General features: G+C 37.5%; 1 protein-coding gene across 5 annotated transcripts in view; it reads right to left on the minus strand.

The window, feature by feature from the left end:
- Positions 1-2,022: 2,022 nt before the first annotated feature.
- The window catches only part of LOC145222423 (deleted in lung and esophageal cancer protein 1-like), a 63,916-nt gene continuing 48,083 nt past the window's right edge, over positions 2,023-17,855 (minus strand). For 4 of the 5 annotated variants that reach the window (XM_080088542.1, XM_080088541.1, XM_080088540.1 and 1 more), the window contains exons 32-36: positions 4,504-4,609; positions 3,612-3,724; positions 3,156-3,261; positions 2,736-2,856; positions 2,023-2,262 (exon numbers count right to left, since the gene is read on the minus strand). In XM_080088542.1, the coding sequence (XP_079944668.1) occupies positions 2,148-2,262; positions 2,736-2,856; positions 3,156-3,261; positions 3,612-3,724; positions 4,504-4,609 (561 nt within the window). In that variant the 3' untranslated portion in view covers positions 2,023-2,147. The remainder of the gene's footprint in view (positions 2,263-2,735; positions 2,857-3,155; positions 3,262-3,611; positions 3,725-4,503; positions 4,610-17,855) is intronic. The other variant, XM_080088539.1, reaches the window with a different exon arrangement.

The following is a 17,855-nucleotide window of genomic DNA, read 5'->3' on the forward strand; positions in this document are numbered from 1 at the left end:
AAAATCGAAGAAAAATACGATTTTCGGTTGGTTTTCGCCGGAATATTCCAGTTTCAAACTGGTTTTGACCGGTTTCTGCCTCCTACCGAACCTCCAAACCGGTTCAAACCGGTTTTGAAAATCGAAAATTTTGACTCGATTTTGGAAAAAAACCCTAAGGCTATAGCCTTTCCGTTTTTTCGATTTTGGGGGGTCAAATATCGAAGAAACATCCGGTTTTCGGTTGGTTTTCGCCGGAATATTCCAGTTTCAAACTGGTTTTGACCGGTTTCTGCCTCCTACCGAACCTCCAAACCGGTTCAAACCGGTTTTGAAAATCTAAAATTTTGACTCGATTTTGGAAAAAAACCTAAGGCTATAGCCTTTCCGTTTTTTCGATTTTGGGGGGGTCAAAAAATCGAAGAAACATCCGGTTTTCGGTTGGTTTTCGCCGGAATATTCCAGTTTCAAACTGGTTTTGACCGGTTTCTGCCTCCTACCGAACCTCCAAACCGGTTTTGAAAATCGAAAATTTTGACTCGATTTTGGAAAAAACGCTAAGGCTATAGCCGTTCCGTTTTTTCGATTTTGGGGGGTCAAAAAATCGAAGAAAAATCCGATTTTCGGTTGGTTTTCGCCGGAATATTCCAGTTTCAAACTGGTTTTGACCGGTTTCTGCCTCCTACCGAACCTCCAAACCGGTTTTGAAAATCTAAAATTTTGACTCGATTTTGGAAAAAAACCTAAGGCTATAGCCTTTCCGTTTTTTCGATTTTTGGGGGTCAAAAAATCGAAGAAACATCCGGTTTTCGGTGGGTTTTCCCCGGAATATTCCAGTTTCAAACTGGTTTTGACCGGTTTCTGCCTCCTACCGAACCTCCAAACCGGTTTTGAAAATCGAAAATTTTGACTCGATTTTGGAAAAAACCCTAAGGCTATAGCCGTTCCGTTTTTGGGGGGTCAAAAAATCGAAGAAAAATCCGAATTTCGGTTGGTTTTCCCTGGAATATTCCAGTTTCAAACTGGTTTTGACCGGTTTCTGCCTCCTACCGAACCTCCAAACCGGTTTTGAAAATCGAAAATTTTGACTCGATTTTGGAAAAAAACCTAAGGCTATGGCCTTTCCGTTTTTTCGATTTTTGGGGATCAAAAAATCGAAGAAACATCCGGTTTTCGGTGGGTTTTCGCCGGAATATTCCAGTTTCAAACTGGTTTTGACCGGTTTCTGCCTCCTACCGAACCTCCAAACCGGTTCAAACCGGTTTTGAAAATCGAAAATTTTGACTCGATTTTGGAAAAAAACCTAAGGCTATGGCCTTTCCGTTTTTTCGATTTTTGGGGATCAAAAAATCGAAGAAACATCCGGTTTTCGGTGGGTTTTCGCCGGAATATTCCAGTTTCAAACTGGTTTTGACCGGTTTCTGCCTCCTACCGAACCTCCAAACCGGTTCAAACCGGTTTTGAAAATCGAAAATTTTGACTCGATTTTGGAAAAAAACCTAAGGCTATAGCCTTTCCGTTTTTTCGATTTTGGGGGGTCAAAAAATCGTAGAAAAATCAGGTTTTCGGTTGGTTTTCAAACTTGTTTTGACCGGTTTCTGCCTGATAACGAAAGTTGGTAAAAACATGTTGCATTATTACCTTTTCTATCTGGACCTTTCACAAAACTAATTGAGTAGCCCTGCTATAGTCTTTCCGTTTTTCGATTTTTGAAAAATCCGATTTTCGGTGGGTTTTCGCCGGAATATTCCAGTTTCAAACTGATTTTGACCGGTTTTAGCTTCTAACCTTCAAACCGGAGTCGAAAACCCTAAAGCTTTAGCCTTCCTTTTTGTAGGTCATAAAAGAGTCACGCACCCTTAATTGATAAAACTTCTGTAGAGGCTAACGCTTGTTTATCCAACACTTTGAAAAACAAATTACCCTTCGTTCGATGGTATAAGCAAGTTAGCGGTTATTGGTCTGCATTCGGTCGTACAAAAAAGTTAACCACTTAAAACTGATGACTTTTTCTGATCAAGAGATCTTTAAATCACAACAATCTTTAAAATAGGCTTTATTGTTAAAATATAGCAAATATAATTTGGGTCCAAATATATTACGAGTATAAAACTTCTTAAATTTAAAAAGTCACAGTGTATGCAAGCTGATTGGTCGGTGTAGTGAGGTTACTTGAGTTCAAACTGTCCGTCATATGACCCGGATCCACTGACCTCAATCACATGACTTGCCTCGCCAAGGCGACCGTGGAGAGTAAAGGTCGCAGAGGATTTTAAATCGTTTCTGAAATTAATAAAGAATTATATCGAAACATTCCAGTTTCAAATAATTTTTGCACTCATGCTAAACGCCGGACACGGTTTAACAAGAATCAGACAAGTGAAAATTTGTCGAGGTACTTGAAAACTGCCAAGCCTCTAGCATAGCATTCTTTTCGACTTGGAGAATTAAAAAAAAACTAGAAAAAAAACGTTTGTGAGCGAGTTTTCTTCGGAATATTTTAAACTGGGTTTTGCGGTTACTCCCGAACACCTTAACAGTTTTTCGCGTATAACCAGTAGTTGATACGGATTTTGTCCTTGTTTACGATTGGGACTCTAAAGGTTTCAAAAAATGTTTGCACGAATAAAATCCCAGTCGTCAACAAAATAATTTGAAAAGCCGAACTTGGTTTAATCCGTATCGAGTGTTTGTGGGTCATTTTGTTTAAGTGGCAATTATGCATTTTAACACAATTTGCTGTCATTCTTATTTACCTTGCAGTAAAGTACAGAGTGATCAATGCCTTGTTCCTCGCTTTGTTTGTCACGAAAGCCTCCAGATGCCCAGAATCTGGCTCAATACGAAATTCGCCACCACTTGTGTGTGTCGAATCTGCTTAAATTTAAAATAAGGTATAAACAAGAAAAAATTCGGAAGCAAAAAAAAGTCAAGCGTTCATACTGACAAACTAAGCCAGGCATATACATCCTCAATGTTTGGTACTGACTTGAGTTCAATCCAACAAAACACTTAACTTAACGAAATAACCAATTGGTGGTAGATAACTTGATTTTATACCAGAATATAACTTTATTAACACATTGCTATAAATGACACATACACCGAACAAGTTGCAAAATTCTCAATGTTAAATATAATCGAGATTTTGTGCTAAATAGCAGAAGTCAACCTACCAGTGCACAACACTTGCCACCAGGTGTCAGAAGAACTGGGATTAGAAATCGAAATCTGGCGTGACTGTTCTTGACCCACAAAGCAGATACCGAAGTCAACACAGTCCTGCAATAAAAAGTCAGTGGTATTTACTATTATTCAATGGAATTTACGCGTACAGTATCAGTGAACAGATTGTCATTATGGGTTTGGATCCTGTCAAAGATCGGATATATTGTTTTTTAATTGCTTGGTTTATATTTGGGTACTTTGCTTTTAAACACTAGACCAAAGTGATAAGTTAGGTAATACATACAGTTGCTTTTAAAAAATTATGAGTGGTCTGACATGACTAGACTGGAAACACTGGGCCCCCCAAAATGCATATTTTATGAAAGTGCGAAAGTTTTCTAAACTGAAATATTGTATGGATTAAAATATGAACTAAGAATTCTTGAAAGAAATATTGCTCTAACCTGTGATACCAATACAGCGGGGCAGGGTACAGTCGCATTTAATCGGTGCTCTTGGGTTATGCTGTTACTGTATCGGATCAACAGCTTGGAATCGTAAAACAGCTTTTCGACACCTAAAAAACAGTAAATTTCACATTGTGCTTGTAATAAGCGTTCACGAAAGAAGTGTTTTGTTTTGTAAGTAGATGTATTGTGTAAAAAGTGTTTAGATGATATAATGGAAACGCAAGATGTCTAAAAATCAAATTATAGAAGTAAAATCCAACCCTACAGTCGTAGTTTTGCGATAATTACTGTTCTTTACTGTACAATATAATTCAAAAACCCAGTGTATAAAACCCTAGGCCAAACAGAATCAACTGGTACACAATATTTGCAACGAAAAAAAATTGCCCTCGAGTTTTATATGGGATTTTGAATTATATCTAAAAGTTAATTTCTTTCCAAAATCATCTGACAAGAATTAGCTACAGATTTAAGTTGGGATTTCGAAAGAACAAGCGTATTTTTGGTCTTGGATTTAGACTATAGGGCTGACTTTTTCCGTGATCTATTTACAAAAGCAGTTACAACTTTGACCCGACAAACGAAAATGCCTATTACACAACACTAATTCAGATTCGCCATTTCAGATTGCTGCCCCGAACAGGTTCAGGAACGTAAAGCGATTTAAAGCAAATCCTAGCCATACAAGCAGGGAGCGCTTGGGAGTTATAAGTGCTTTAGTGGTTCCATTCCATTACTACCCTTGGAACCAATTGACATTATGTTGACCTTCATGGTCATTCAATACATTGTTCATTAGCCTCGCCCTGTACAAGGAAGTTTCATAACTCCAGGTCACTGACTTGGTCATAATTCTATTCTATTCAGTGAAATCACTGTTAGTCACCTAAAGGTGGCTCCTTGCACAACGTAACATCGTCCACCACCTTTGAACCACGCAAAGCATCCAGAGTGTTGAGTGTCTCCTTGCTAATACGGAAGCCGACGTGCACCTGAGCAAAACATTAAACTATTTTTGCATAATAATTACCAAAATATAAATGAATAAAATAAGACGAATACAGCATAATATTTTTGCACGAGGAATAGTTGAGAAATGCCTGCATCAGGAATAGGATAAAGGCCACTTGACAGATTAAAACCTGTGTTTACAACATTGTTAAGTAAGCTTATATGTCAGGTGTTTACAGATAGAGAAAAGGGCATGTTAGGGTGTTTAAAACGTTACACACACATCAAACATGCGAGTAAACTCGACAATTACGATATTTGGGTCAAATACTTTCTAGAATATCAAACAAAAACGCTCATTGTATAGCGCCCACTTTGTTGCTTGTACGTTGATGTGGGTTGTAAAATTTTAGCTTTCTAGTTTTCAACATATAAAGTGTCTAAAAGTTATGTCATCACCAAGTAAAAATACGCTTTAAATGAAACATAAAATGGGTTAGTCAAAAGACCTTCCATATGGTATGCTTCGATTGATTTTAAACTATAACTTTGACGCCCCTTTAGTCAAGTCCCAAACATTTTTTAATGAGTGTCAAAAGCCCTTCTCGATTCGAAAAATATGCATGCAAATAATTACCGAAGTATTTCCAAAACCTTTTCACTAACATGAACTTACATTGCTGTAAATTAAAATCAACCCGAGTTTATACAAGTCTTACTAAGACTTCACATTCGACCATACATGAAGTAAACAACTTTGAATGCAAAATGCGCACATATGAAACGGAAAACAACAACTAGGTTACTATCCTATATTTTGCCAGAAACTCAAGTTTTGCCAGAACTTGAAAAGATACCATTGTAAGCCTAACACGGCGTATTGACGTCAACAGTGACGGGGTAAAATAACAAGAGTAATCACATCTGACTCATCATAAGTATTTCCTCTATCAATTGCATCAACAAACCAAAAGGTAACCACAAGCGTAAAGTGACGTGTGAGTAAGAGTTGCCACAGGAACCAAGCGACCAGACGGTAGAAATAACCTTTTTGACTTTCAGTCTTTGACTTGTACGGTTTGGCATATTTACGTAGTTGTTTTATAAGAGACGCAGTGCATGCATGGTATCAAGTGCTAGGTCAGTGTTTCTCAAGGGTAGATGCCGTTTTAATAGATTTTTTGCATTGCTTGACGTTTTTACATTTTTACCCTAAATGTCTGGTAGATTTAGTGCAAAGCGTTCGATTTGTGCTTCTGAATAGTTTTAGGAAAAGGTAACGGCGTTAATATCTCACGAGAGATCATAATTTAGCAAAATCACAAATTTTTCACAAGTCGTTTAGCCCACAAAAACTGGTAAATGATTCTGTTTCTTTGATATGATCGGAACAATCAAAACTTTGTTACAAAGTTTCGTAGTAACATGTTAATTTGTGGTCGAAAATATGTTCGATAAGATGCAAAAATTAAATTTAAACGCTCAGCACATATAAAACGCCTCGTTAATAATTGGGTAACCACTTGGCCACATTCTAGAATAGATAATTTATGGAAAAGTATTATCATTTTGGATAATTTATGGAAAAATATTTATTGGTTTCTAGTTTGTATCATAAAAGTCACTAAAATAATATGGTGCTGTGCTCACAAACAAGCATCACTAAAACTTGTTTTTGTTGCCAGTTTACAATGGATTGGTTAAATGTGTTGGCCTGTTTAACACTGTGCTGTGGTTTGGTTGTTGGGGGAATCGCAGAGCCAGAACTGCCTTTTCAACGGGCTAAGGTCCCTTATACCACAAAACAAGTCGCCTGTTCGTATACAATCAGTACAGCGGATTGTAGCTGGGCTAACCAGTCAACTATTCCTGCTCAAACTGGAAATAGTAGTCTCACTACTCTGTTTCTGAACAACAACAAGTGAGTGAAAAATATTCACAAAGGAATAGTTTCTTTAACCCACTTTATATATGTACCCTAAAACAGTCGTTTTAATATGGCAACAATATGGATATACCTAAATAGGTGGCTCTGATTGTTTTTTAACAAAGCCATCCTAATTTCTGAAGTCTGACATATTATTGCCACATGGATTTAAAAGTTTGACGTTGCTTCTATGGAGAATTATGTAAACAAACCACTAGTGTCAAATCTGATTCAGTAATAACCATGTAAAATCCTGCTTCTTATCTGTGCAGTTGTAAATCTACTTAATCTAAGACGGCTGCTTTGATTTTTCAGAATCTTAAACATCAATTCGACAGCTTTTGCCAGATGGAGCACAAACTTGCTTAACATCGATCTCAGCAGCAACAATATCACAGTCATGGATCCATACGCATTTAAACGTCTTAAAAATCTTCAGTACTTGGACCTCAGCAATAATTCAATATCAAGTCCCAATCGGGATATGTTCTCCTACTTACTAGGGTTAAAGGGAATTTCGCTCCGCAGCAACCAAATAACCACATTGACCCTAAAAGCAGCAGCACCAAGATTGAAATATCTTCTCCTTGATCAAAACTCGTTGATGATTCATTCCGTTATTGCGTCTTATTTTCCAGATCTAGGCACTTTAACATTAAACTCAAACAGAATATCGACAATCAGTACATTACCTATCTCACTGCTGTACTTAGACATCAGGGAAAACGTGTTCACAAATGTTACTGGAAAGTTTGCGAATTTAAGGCATTTGAATGTGCTAAGAATGGGGCAATCTACATTACTACCAAACAGTACGGATATGTTGGGTTTAACAAACCTGACCACGCTGGAGCTTGCAAACATCAATGCAGTTTACCCGAAAGAATATTTTACATCTACCAACCTCACGAAGGTATACATGCGTAGCAACTCGGCAAAGATGGAAATAACTCTTCCCTCAAAAACAGAAGAAGTGGAAATTCATAATTTTCCGACTGCTACTAGAGTTGCAGTCCTTCCAACGACTTTAACAAGACTAGTTATTACCGAATGCCCGAAATTGCAGTTTAAACTGGCACATCTTAATCAGTCAAATCTGTCGTATTTGCATTTGGCAAACATATATATACCAGACCGTGGACAATCACTCACTGGTTTGACATGGACTAAACTGACCACTCTGATATTGGAAAACTGCAATTTTACTTCATTTGCCGCGTCGAACTTCTTCAAAGGCGAAAACGTGCTAGCAACACTTAACCTTAGAAACAACACAATTGCGAATATCCAAGCAAGTGATCTACAATTTTTGGGAAAGCTCTACAACTTGACAGTCAGTTACAACCGCCTGACAACATTCTCAATGAGCTCGTTTCGCTTGAATGCGAATTTGCAACATATAGATGCTTCATACAACTTGATAGAAGTTGTCAACACGGCTGATTTGCCAAGTAACCGGCCTCAAACACTTAACTTGGCAGGCAACAGGATTATAAAGATTGATCCATTATTTCTACGCACCCTGGCAGCATTGCAAACTTTTGACTTGTCATATAACCGCTTAACCGAATTTTCAACGTTCACCACCGTGACTTCCAATTTCGGGTTAAAGGTCATCTCTAATGGTAACCCTTGGGCCTGTACGTGCAACAACATTGTCCAATATGGCAATCTATCTAACAGTGTATCGTTCCATTGCGGTAAAGACAGTGCAGTGTCAGTAACACCGTGCTTGCTGTGCAACACCCCAGCCAATGCACAGGGAATGTATATCGACAGGACATCATGCAGTGTCATACCTACTGTGACGCAAATTGTCCACTTTGTTGGAAACGTTACAAACCCAAGGCCTACCAACGGGCTGCCAGACAAACACTTGTACATTATTATTGGATTAAGTGCTTTTGTGGTTTTGCTTCTGATCGGTATAGCCGTTGCGTATTTTGTTGTGAAGAAACGCAGACACAATGCCAAACCTACTGAGCGTGCTGTTGACTTAGGTCCACCCCTGAAAGCACCGACACACATGCAAAAGCCAGAAACACGTCCAACTGCGCCGAAGAGTTCTGATGAACTCTACCAGGACGTAGATGCCGAAATCCCGCAGAACAATGTCAAAGACACCGGACCCAACCGGGCCACAGGTACGGACTTTAACCCACCTGTAGTGGAGCCAACACACATACGAAGGCAAACGGCGGACAACACCAGGCAAAGGGGTCCTGGCGAGCTCTACCAGGACGTCAAAACGGAAGCACCGCGGCCCAAAGCCGAAGACAGTGCCCTTTATCTGCAACCCGACGAAAAGCAAAAGCCAACACCAAGCAGCAGGCCAGTATCGTTTTTGGACAAGATGAAAGAAGAAGCAGTGAAGGAAAATAACGATAATTCGCTCTACGAAGACGGATACATGGTTATGCCTGCTGGGCAATCAATTCCACAGCCAGTAGCTGAACATGCCCCGGCAGTTTACAGGCAACAATACGTAAACTTGCCCCCAGCTCCGCCTAGTGGTGTTATGGCGTTGTCGAAAGAGAATTTCGCAGATCGGAACAGCTTCGGTAATCTGGGATCGCTGATTACTATGCTGTTCGCAAAGGATGAAAGTCAGGCTCAACACGAATACATGAACGATGATGGCGAGACTGCTGATCAAGAAAACCGAGTGTACATGGAAGCAGAATAACACACTAAGTTAGATCAACTTTGTACTGAAACGTAGAGTGTGTAGTGTGTACGAACATGTTCAAAGGGAGGTATACCAAACAGCACACTTGGTATAGATTGCATTCTTTATCCAGACGGGGCCTTCCTGACGTATGATCGTGACATTCTACAGGGAGATTGAAATAAAGGGGGTACGCAAAACCAATGCTAAAGTCCCACGTTGACAGCCACAACTGTACAAACGTATTTTATCTCTTTCCTTTGTTGTCGGTATGCACATGATGACAATACGTAACCGTTCATACTGTCACCAATTATTTGCATATTTACTTTCACGAGCTGTTGGATAACCGTAAGTTACCTTACTTTGGGTTCGCAATGCTGTTAAGTCAGCAGTGTTTGAATGGAAAATGAGTCATTATTTCCTTGCGTTGTCACTATTTGACAGGTCTGACCTCTTAAACGTCACATACGTACAGGAAATCTCTTATCTTTATGTAATGTTAATATTGACTTTGTGTTCTTAAACAATTTATTTGTTTCAAACTGCTTTTGAGGTCGAATGTTTCAGATGTGCAAATACGATTTATTAAAGTAGTCGGCATTACAATTAAATAACCAAAGCTAGAAAAACTTAATTGCTAAATGTTGAACTTTATTTTTTCTGAAAAACGTTTCATTGACAACCGAGCGACAAAAAATCGTATGGTTGTGTAAGCGTTCGGTTTTCGAAAAGACCGTACTGAACTGCTGCGCTTGTAAGTGTAAATAGAGTTCCTAATAAACTAATTACAGGAAGTAATTAATCTCCAAAAATGAAGGAATCTTATTACTTCAATTGTAAGGCGTTTGTCGTACCATTTAATCCCGCTTAGCTGGTTTTATAAAACACTTACTGAACATTCAACGCAAACACAAAAACTATAGAAATATTGTCCTTGCAAATTCGCGGCAATCGTACAGAAAGTTTAAAGTCACGAACAGGGAAGCTTTGAAAAAACGACAAAACGTTATGCAACATCATCAAGTTGCGACGAAAGATCATTTGCAAATTTAAGGGACAGAAATTTTCTACTGAAAATAAAGCAATCTGCATAACGTGCTGCAAGCATGATGGGTTATTCCACAAACGTGAGTTGTATGAAACAAGGTTTTCTGATGGCGAGTTACAGCAGAAACAACTTTACATCTATGATACATTTCTCGGGCTAAAGTATACGTTTTAAGCAAGATGACTGGAATAAATGTATTGGATTTAGATTGCTTAGAATTGAAAGAAATAACCCAAAAATAGATTCTTGTTGTAAATAAAAGGAGGAGTTAAACCGCTTAGATGGTATCAACAAGAAAAGTGCCAAATATTTGGCTGCAGTTGATTGCATAAAGCTTGCTACAACAAGACTAGCAAAGTTTCTGGCAGCAATGATTTATTTATTGGCCATAAGTATGCAAATCAGCCGAAAATATGTGACTTGGTGCAAACAATATATCTGTTTTAGCTTATTTTTTTAAGAACAGTAAAAATGTTTAAGCTAATCCCGCTGGTACTATTTTTAAATTGTGCTTTTGCACAGTTTGAACCTGCGCAATTCCCAATTCCCAGAATACCTTCCAATATCAACGCAAGCAAATTGTTAACTTGCAAACGCTGGTTGGATATATTAGATTGCAGTAAGCAAGGAATACTTAATATCCCAACTGTAAACGACAACCCTAAGATCAATCTTCTTCTAAACAACAATGGGTATGTTGCCTCGAAAAAAATACCAGCTTTTTAAATCCTTTATTAACAAGATTTTTTTGTCAACAGCATAAAGACCTTTCCAGTATTTCCGAAATGGACAAGAAACGGTTTGCAAGCGCTTGATCTTTCCCACAATTTACTTCAAACTGTTCCAAGTATAAGAGAAACTTTTTTAGCCCTAAAATACTTGGATATAAGTCACAACCAGCTTAAAACAACTTCCTTCTTTCCTTCAAGTATCGCGGGAATATCAGTTGGATATAACCAATTTACTGACATTAATCAAATCCTACAGGATCAGGTTTTACCGAATATGCAAACACTAATACTGAATTCCAACCAAGTGTCTGTTGCAGACGGATTCAATTGGAACCGGTATATACCGAATCTTAAGCATCTCGACATAAGGGACAATCTCTTTGAAAACTTCGAATCCGTAAAGTTAGACGCTTTGAAAACTTTGCGAATTGGCCACCGGGACCTACAGTTTAGAAACTTCACCAGATTTTCAAGTCTTAGCTCTTTAGAGATATCAAGTACATTTTTGAACAAGACTCTGCCTTCAAACTATACAGTAAAAAACATGAGGATATATGCTTTTCGTCTCTTCAATGTTACTGGACTCGAAAGAATCGAATTGCCACCAAATGTTCAGGACGTTTGGCTTGAAAATCTACCACAAGCAAAAGAATTTGTAAGCCTTAAACCAACGATTAAAAATTTAACTGTTATAAGATGCCAGAACTTCTGCTTTAAATATGCCAACTCAAGTGAGAACTCAAGTTTTGCGCCCAATCAGTTGCATTTCAGTAATATAAATCCGAAAAATATGTTAATATCCTCAAGGCTCCATCAGTTGAGTACCTACTCTGAGATACATAATACGTATCCGTATTTGGATTACAGCGGTGCTTCCAAACTTTTACATGCAAATTTTAGCTACAATAACTTGACAGAAATTCGTGACCACGGATTTTACAAATTGTTTTCTTTAAAATCGATTCTTTTGAACTACAATCGAATTCGTCGCACCGGGTTGAGGTCTTTCTACATTGGCGGTCAAAATGTGAGTTTGGAACTTATAGACTTATCGTACAACCAACTTGAGACCATAAAACCGTTTACCTTTGTAGTCTCCAGCATAAGAGAAATAAACCTAGCAGGAAATCGAATCAAATACTTCGATCCAGAATTGATTGTCGTGCTTGAAGTGATTCAATTCATAAACTTTTCAAGCAACCTTCTTGAAGATTCGTGGCTAATTGAAGATACCACGTCGCCTTTTCTTACTGTAGATGCCAGTTACAATCCGTGGCTGTGTTCGACACTAAATATTACAAACTTAGAAACAGTTCACCGGCAAGTTACACAATTGCTTGCGCCACAGACTTTCGCACGTCAAATCATTCTTGTGTCTGCTCACCAACAAAACAAAACATTGCGCAAAATCAAACTGTTGAGCCAGCAAGTGTTAACAAACCTTTGCAATATGCTTTAATATTCGGAGTAGTAGGAATTCTGTTAGCTGTCGTCGCGTTGTTACTTATTGTCTGGTATGTGAAGAAATCAAAGCCTTCAAAAACTGTGACACATCCTGACAAAACACCTCAAATGGAAATTAATGTGACAGAAATTGACAACCAAAAGTCTGACCAAACTGTAAACACATTTGATTCCAAGAGAAACAATAAGTCAGTTTTGGAAAGAAAAACAGATTTAGCGTTCAGTCCAGCAAATCAAGAAGAATCTGGTAACCAAGAAAAAACGGTTATTGAGCCAAAATATGTTAAAGCGTCTGTATCCGAATATGATGGAGGCTATATTGTAAAACCAGCCGGTCAAGCAATACCCAATCCGAAACCGAGACTTCAACGAGAGCCAAGTTATTTGACACCGATTTCAAGAAATTCGTTTCTAGCCCAACAGAAAGAAATGTCTGTTAATGTGGATGCAACTGTGTATGCAGAAATAACAACAAACACCAAATTGACAAAAAACATAGACGGACCTTTTAAAGAGAACAGCAATCCAGAACAAGAGGAGTATGAAGTAAACAAGGATCAGCCACATGATAACAAGGGTCACGTTTATATGAACCAGTTTCATTCACATGAGTCACCTTATGTGAATGCTCCACAGTAAAAATTGTATGTAAATAGTTGAGATTTTATGCGCAACATATATGCACAATACAGTTACCGTTATTGCAACAGTTGTTCACGAAACGCAGGGAGGAAAAAAATCGTACAATGATGTAACTTACATATAACAATAAACATTAAACGTAATAAATGAAGCTAAATTAGTTGTGCAAGAGATAATTATGATTACGTCAAATAGTTGTAAATACCAAGCAAGGAAACGTGCATAGCGTAAAGATATACTGATTCTTTTTAGCTTTATTTAACTGGCGATGATAGTGGTTTCACATTGCGGTAGTGTCTTGAATTCTATCGGTTTAGAATATTAAAAAAACGTGCATTGTGTGAATCAAATTGAAAGGTAATTTGCATCAAAACTACACGGTTCAGAGGAAGTGGCAAAAACGTGAGAAGTGTAAGAGACGACAGCTGACTAAAGTCTACAAACATTACAGACGACCGCTCAACATAGACAGGGAGCAATTATGTCCCAATCAGTTGTATTTAAACCTTTTTGCATTGATTTTAGATTAAAATATGGCAATTTTAGACAAGATGTCGAGGTTTTTGATGGTTTTGCTGCTCTGCCGTCAAGTTACTGCTGAATTTCGATTTGCTAAAATGTCGATATCGCGAATACCTACCACAATCACAGCAAGCAAATTGTCAACTTGTAGACGATGGTTGCATATTTTAGACTGCAGCAACCAAGAGGGTTATGATATTCCTGTGGTGAACGAAATCATCAATATCGCCACTCTACTTCTCAATAACAACAAGTACGTTTTCCTTGATACAGGTAAAGGTTTTCTAAATTATTACTAAACAAGTTTTTTTTAATGCAGAATAAAGACTTTTCCTGTGTTTCCAAAATGGGCAACTGACAATTTACTTGCCTTGGATCTCTCGCATAATTTACTTACAACTATTCCAATCTTGTGGGAAAGTTTGTTTAAATTGAAATTTCTGGATTTAAGTCACAACAAACTTACAAAAGCTTCCTACTTTCCTCCGAGTCTTGTGGAATTATCAGTGGGAAACAACCGATTTACTGACATCAATAATTTGCTTGGTGCTCAAGTTCTACCAAACCTGACCACTCTTATACTAAACTTCAATCAATTGTCGGTTTTAAATGGGTTTGTTTGGAATGTGAATTTACCGAATCTTAAGCATCTCGACATCAGATATAACCGATTTTCAACATTTGGCAACCAAAATATAGAAACTTTGCATGTTTTGCGAGTCGGACATCTAGGTTTGGACTTGAAAAAATTATCAAAGTTACCAAATTTGAAAGCACTGGATATTTCAGATACAACATTCAACAAAAGGTTTGCAACAAATTACTTTGATTTCAACCGGAATATTACAGATTTACGTCTGTTTCACCTTAATGGTTTGGAAAGTGTCACATTGCCAACAAATGTTCGAGATGTTTGGTTGGAAAATCTTCCTCATGCTACTGGGTTTGTGAAATTACAAGTGACTGTTAAGAACTTGACAATTATCAACTGCCCAAAGTTTGGAATCGACTACTTCAGCTTAAAGTTTCCCTCTTTTAAACCTGAACGTTTACGTTACAATAAAGTAAATCTCAAGCGAATGCTTCATCAAAATGGGTCGAGTCAAGTGCATGAAACTCTTACTGACAAGTGGTACAACGTTGTTGAATATATTCCTAATCCATTAGTGACCATGGATGTATATTTCCTCGATTGGAGTTACAACAACCTTACCAAGTTGAGAGACTACGGATTTAGTAGTATGTATAACCTAAAAACAATAATAATTAGTCACAATCAAATTCAGCACGTACAAGATCTGGCTTTTTACTGGCAAGATCACCCTATAATCAACGTACGGAACATTGACTTGTCACATAACAGAATTCAAACAATTGCACTGTTGGTGTATGTGAAAAAAACTCTTTGGACGCTGAACTTGGCTGGAAATCAAATCAAACACTTAGATTCTGGATATACTGCAATGTTACAGGTCGTTCAACTTCTCAATATATCTCAAAACTATATCACCAACTCCGATATATTGCTAAATACAAGCTCTCCAAAATTGAGGATTATTTCAAGTTACAACCAATGGAAATGTTCAACAATGAATGTCACCAATTTCCAGACAAACCTGGCAAAAAATGTTACAATCGAATGTGACAACAACTTTTTACCTTCCAACCACTCATGTGTTTGTAACAGGCCGATTCCGGAAAACACAACAAAGAATAGCACAGGTGATTCAATACTTTATGCAATTATAGCAGGCGCAATGGCCATGTTGTTAGCAATTGCGGCTGTTGTTATAATTTGCATCTTACGGATAAAGAACAAAGCGAAACACCTCGATATTTTGCAAAGCCATGAAGCAAGAAATCCGCAAGAATACAGTAAGAATCAACAATCTACTGGCATTACATTGGACACACAAACACCAACAATAAGAAAGAGAAACCAACAAATGAGGAGCCCTTCACTTCAATCTGCATCTAAAAATGTTTCTGTATCAGAATATGAAGACGGCTACATTGTAAACCCAACTGGTCAAGCAATTCCTGGTCAACAAAATGCGACTGAAAAAGAACCAAGTTACTTGGCACCGATAGCTAGAAGTTCGTTTTCAACACAACAAAAAACAACGTCAATGAGCGAGGACGCAATTGTGTATGAAGAAATGACAACCAAAACAACACCAAAACCAACCAATACACCCGAGAAAGAAACAGAGCAGTCACATGATATTGTTGATCGAGTTTACACAAACGTTTTCCGTTCGACAGAAAAACCTTATGAGAATTGTTGAACGCGTTATTGAAAAAATGTGTATTAATGGCGTTGTATTTAAAAAAAAATATTATTAACGATTCAGTTTGTGGCCGTCATTCAAATTTTATTTTGTGTAGCACAGTTTCAGTGGAACCATTATGAGTTATAAGCACATTTGCGTGACAACAGTCACCTCGCATAAATGCAAATTCCCAGCCTTCGCATGCAGGTAGTCATTTAATGCGAGACTAAGGCCAAAAGGATAGTCGAGTTAATGTTTGTTCAAATCGTTTGTGAAGAAGCATATTTATAGGAAGAATTGCAATTCTGCAAAGTAATATTATGGATATAACGAATTTACAATAATATCAGATTGTTAGAAAAAAAAAGGATTTCATGTTCTGCAGGCTGCTTTCGGTACAGCCTTTTTCGTAAATGCAAAAAAATTATTTGCATCAAAACCACAACATTTTGCCTAAATAACAGAGCACAGAAGGACAAAGCACAAAGTCTGTGTGCAAACATTGGGTACATAACGGTGTAGAGTTTTCATGTAACGTAAAACAACACAGTCAGTTGTACGTCACAAGTTAAGAAAGGATTTGTTTATAATAACATGTGAATTGATTTTCAGTTTTGAAAGAATTGTTATAATAAGCCAAAAGATGTTGAGGTTTTTGGTGTTCTTACTACTGTATGGACAAGTTATAGCTGAATTTCAGTTTGCTAAAATGTCGATTCCACGAATACCAGCCAATATCACAGCAAGCACACTGTCAACTTGTAAACGATGGTTGCATGTTTTAGACTGCAGCAACCAAGGGAGATATGATATTCCTGTGGTGAATGAAAACACCAACATCACCACTCTACTTCTCAACAATAACAAGTAAGTTTTCTCAATACCAATACAGGTCTTTTGAATTATTACTAAAATAGATTTTTTTAATGCAGAATAAAGACTTTTCCTGTATTTCCAAAATGGGCAAACGACAAAGTATTCGCTTTGGATCTCTCGCATAATTTACTTACAACAATCCCAATCTTGTGGGAAAGTTTCTTTGAATTGAAATTTCTGGATTTAAGTCACAACCAACTTACAAAAGCTTCTTACTTTCCTCCGAGTATTGTGGAACTATCAGTTGGAAATAACCGTTTTGCTGACATCAATCATTTGCTCGGTTTTCAAGTTCTACCAAACCTAACCACTCTTATACTCAACTCAAATCAATTGTCGGTTTTAAATGGGTTCGTTTGGAATGTGAATTTACCGAATCTGAAGTACGTAGACATCAGAGATAACCGATTCTTAAACTTTGACAACCAAGAAATAGACACTTTTCATGTTTTGCGAATCGGACATCAAGGTTTGGAGTTGAGAAACTTGTCAAGATTTCCAAATTTAAAAGCACTTGAGATTTCAGATACAACGTTTAACAAAACGTTTGCAACGAATTACTTTGATTTCAACCGGAACATTACAGATGTACGTCTGTTTAACCTTAATGGTTTGGAAAGTGTCCGATTGCCAATAAATGTTCGAGATGTTTGGTTGGAAAATCTTCCACACGCTACTGAGTTTGTGAAAATACCAGCGACTGTAAAGAACTTGACCATTATCAACTGCCCAAAGTTTGGAATTGACTACTCAAGCTTACAGTTTTCCTATTTTAAACTTGAACGTTTACGTTACAATAAAGTAAATCTTACGCGAATGCTCCAACAAAGTGGGTGGAGTGATGTCCATGAAGGATTTACAGGAAAAAGTTACAAAGTTATTGCTTACATTCCAGCTCGGCTTGTGATCCAGAAGACATATTTTCTGGATTGGAGTTACAACAACCTTACCAAATTAAGAGACTATGGCTTTAGTTATATGTCCTACCTAAAAACAATAATAATTAGTCACAATCAAATACAGCACGTTCAAGACCTGGCATTCTACTGGCAAGATCATCCTATAATCAACGTACGGAACATTGACTTGTCACATAACAGAATTGATACAATTGCACCGTTGGTGTATGTGAA

This window comes from Phallusia mammillata, chromosome 4 (genome assembly GCF_965637545.1).
Source record: "Phallusia mammillata chromosome 4, kaPhaMamm4.hap1.1, whole genome shotgun sequence".
Taxonomy (NCBI): Eukaryota; Metazoa; Chordata; class Ascidiacea; order Phlebobranchia; family Ascidiidae; genus Phallusia; species Phallusia mammillata.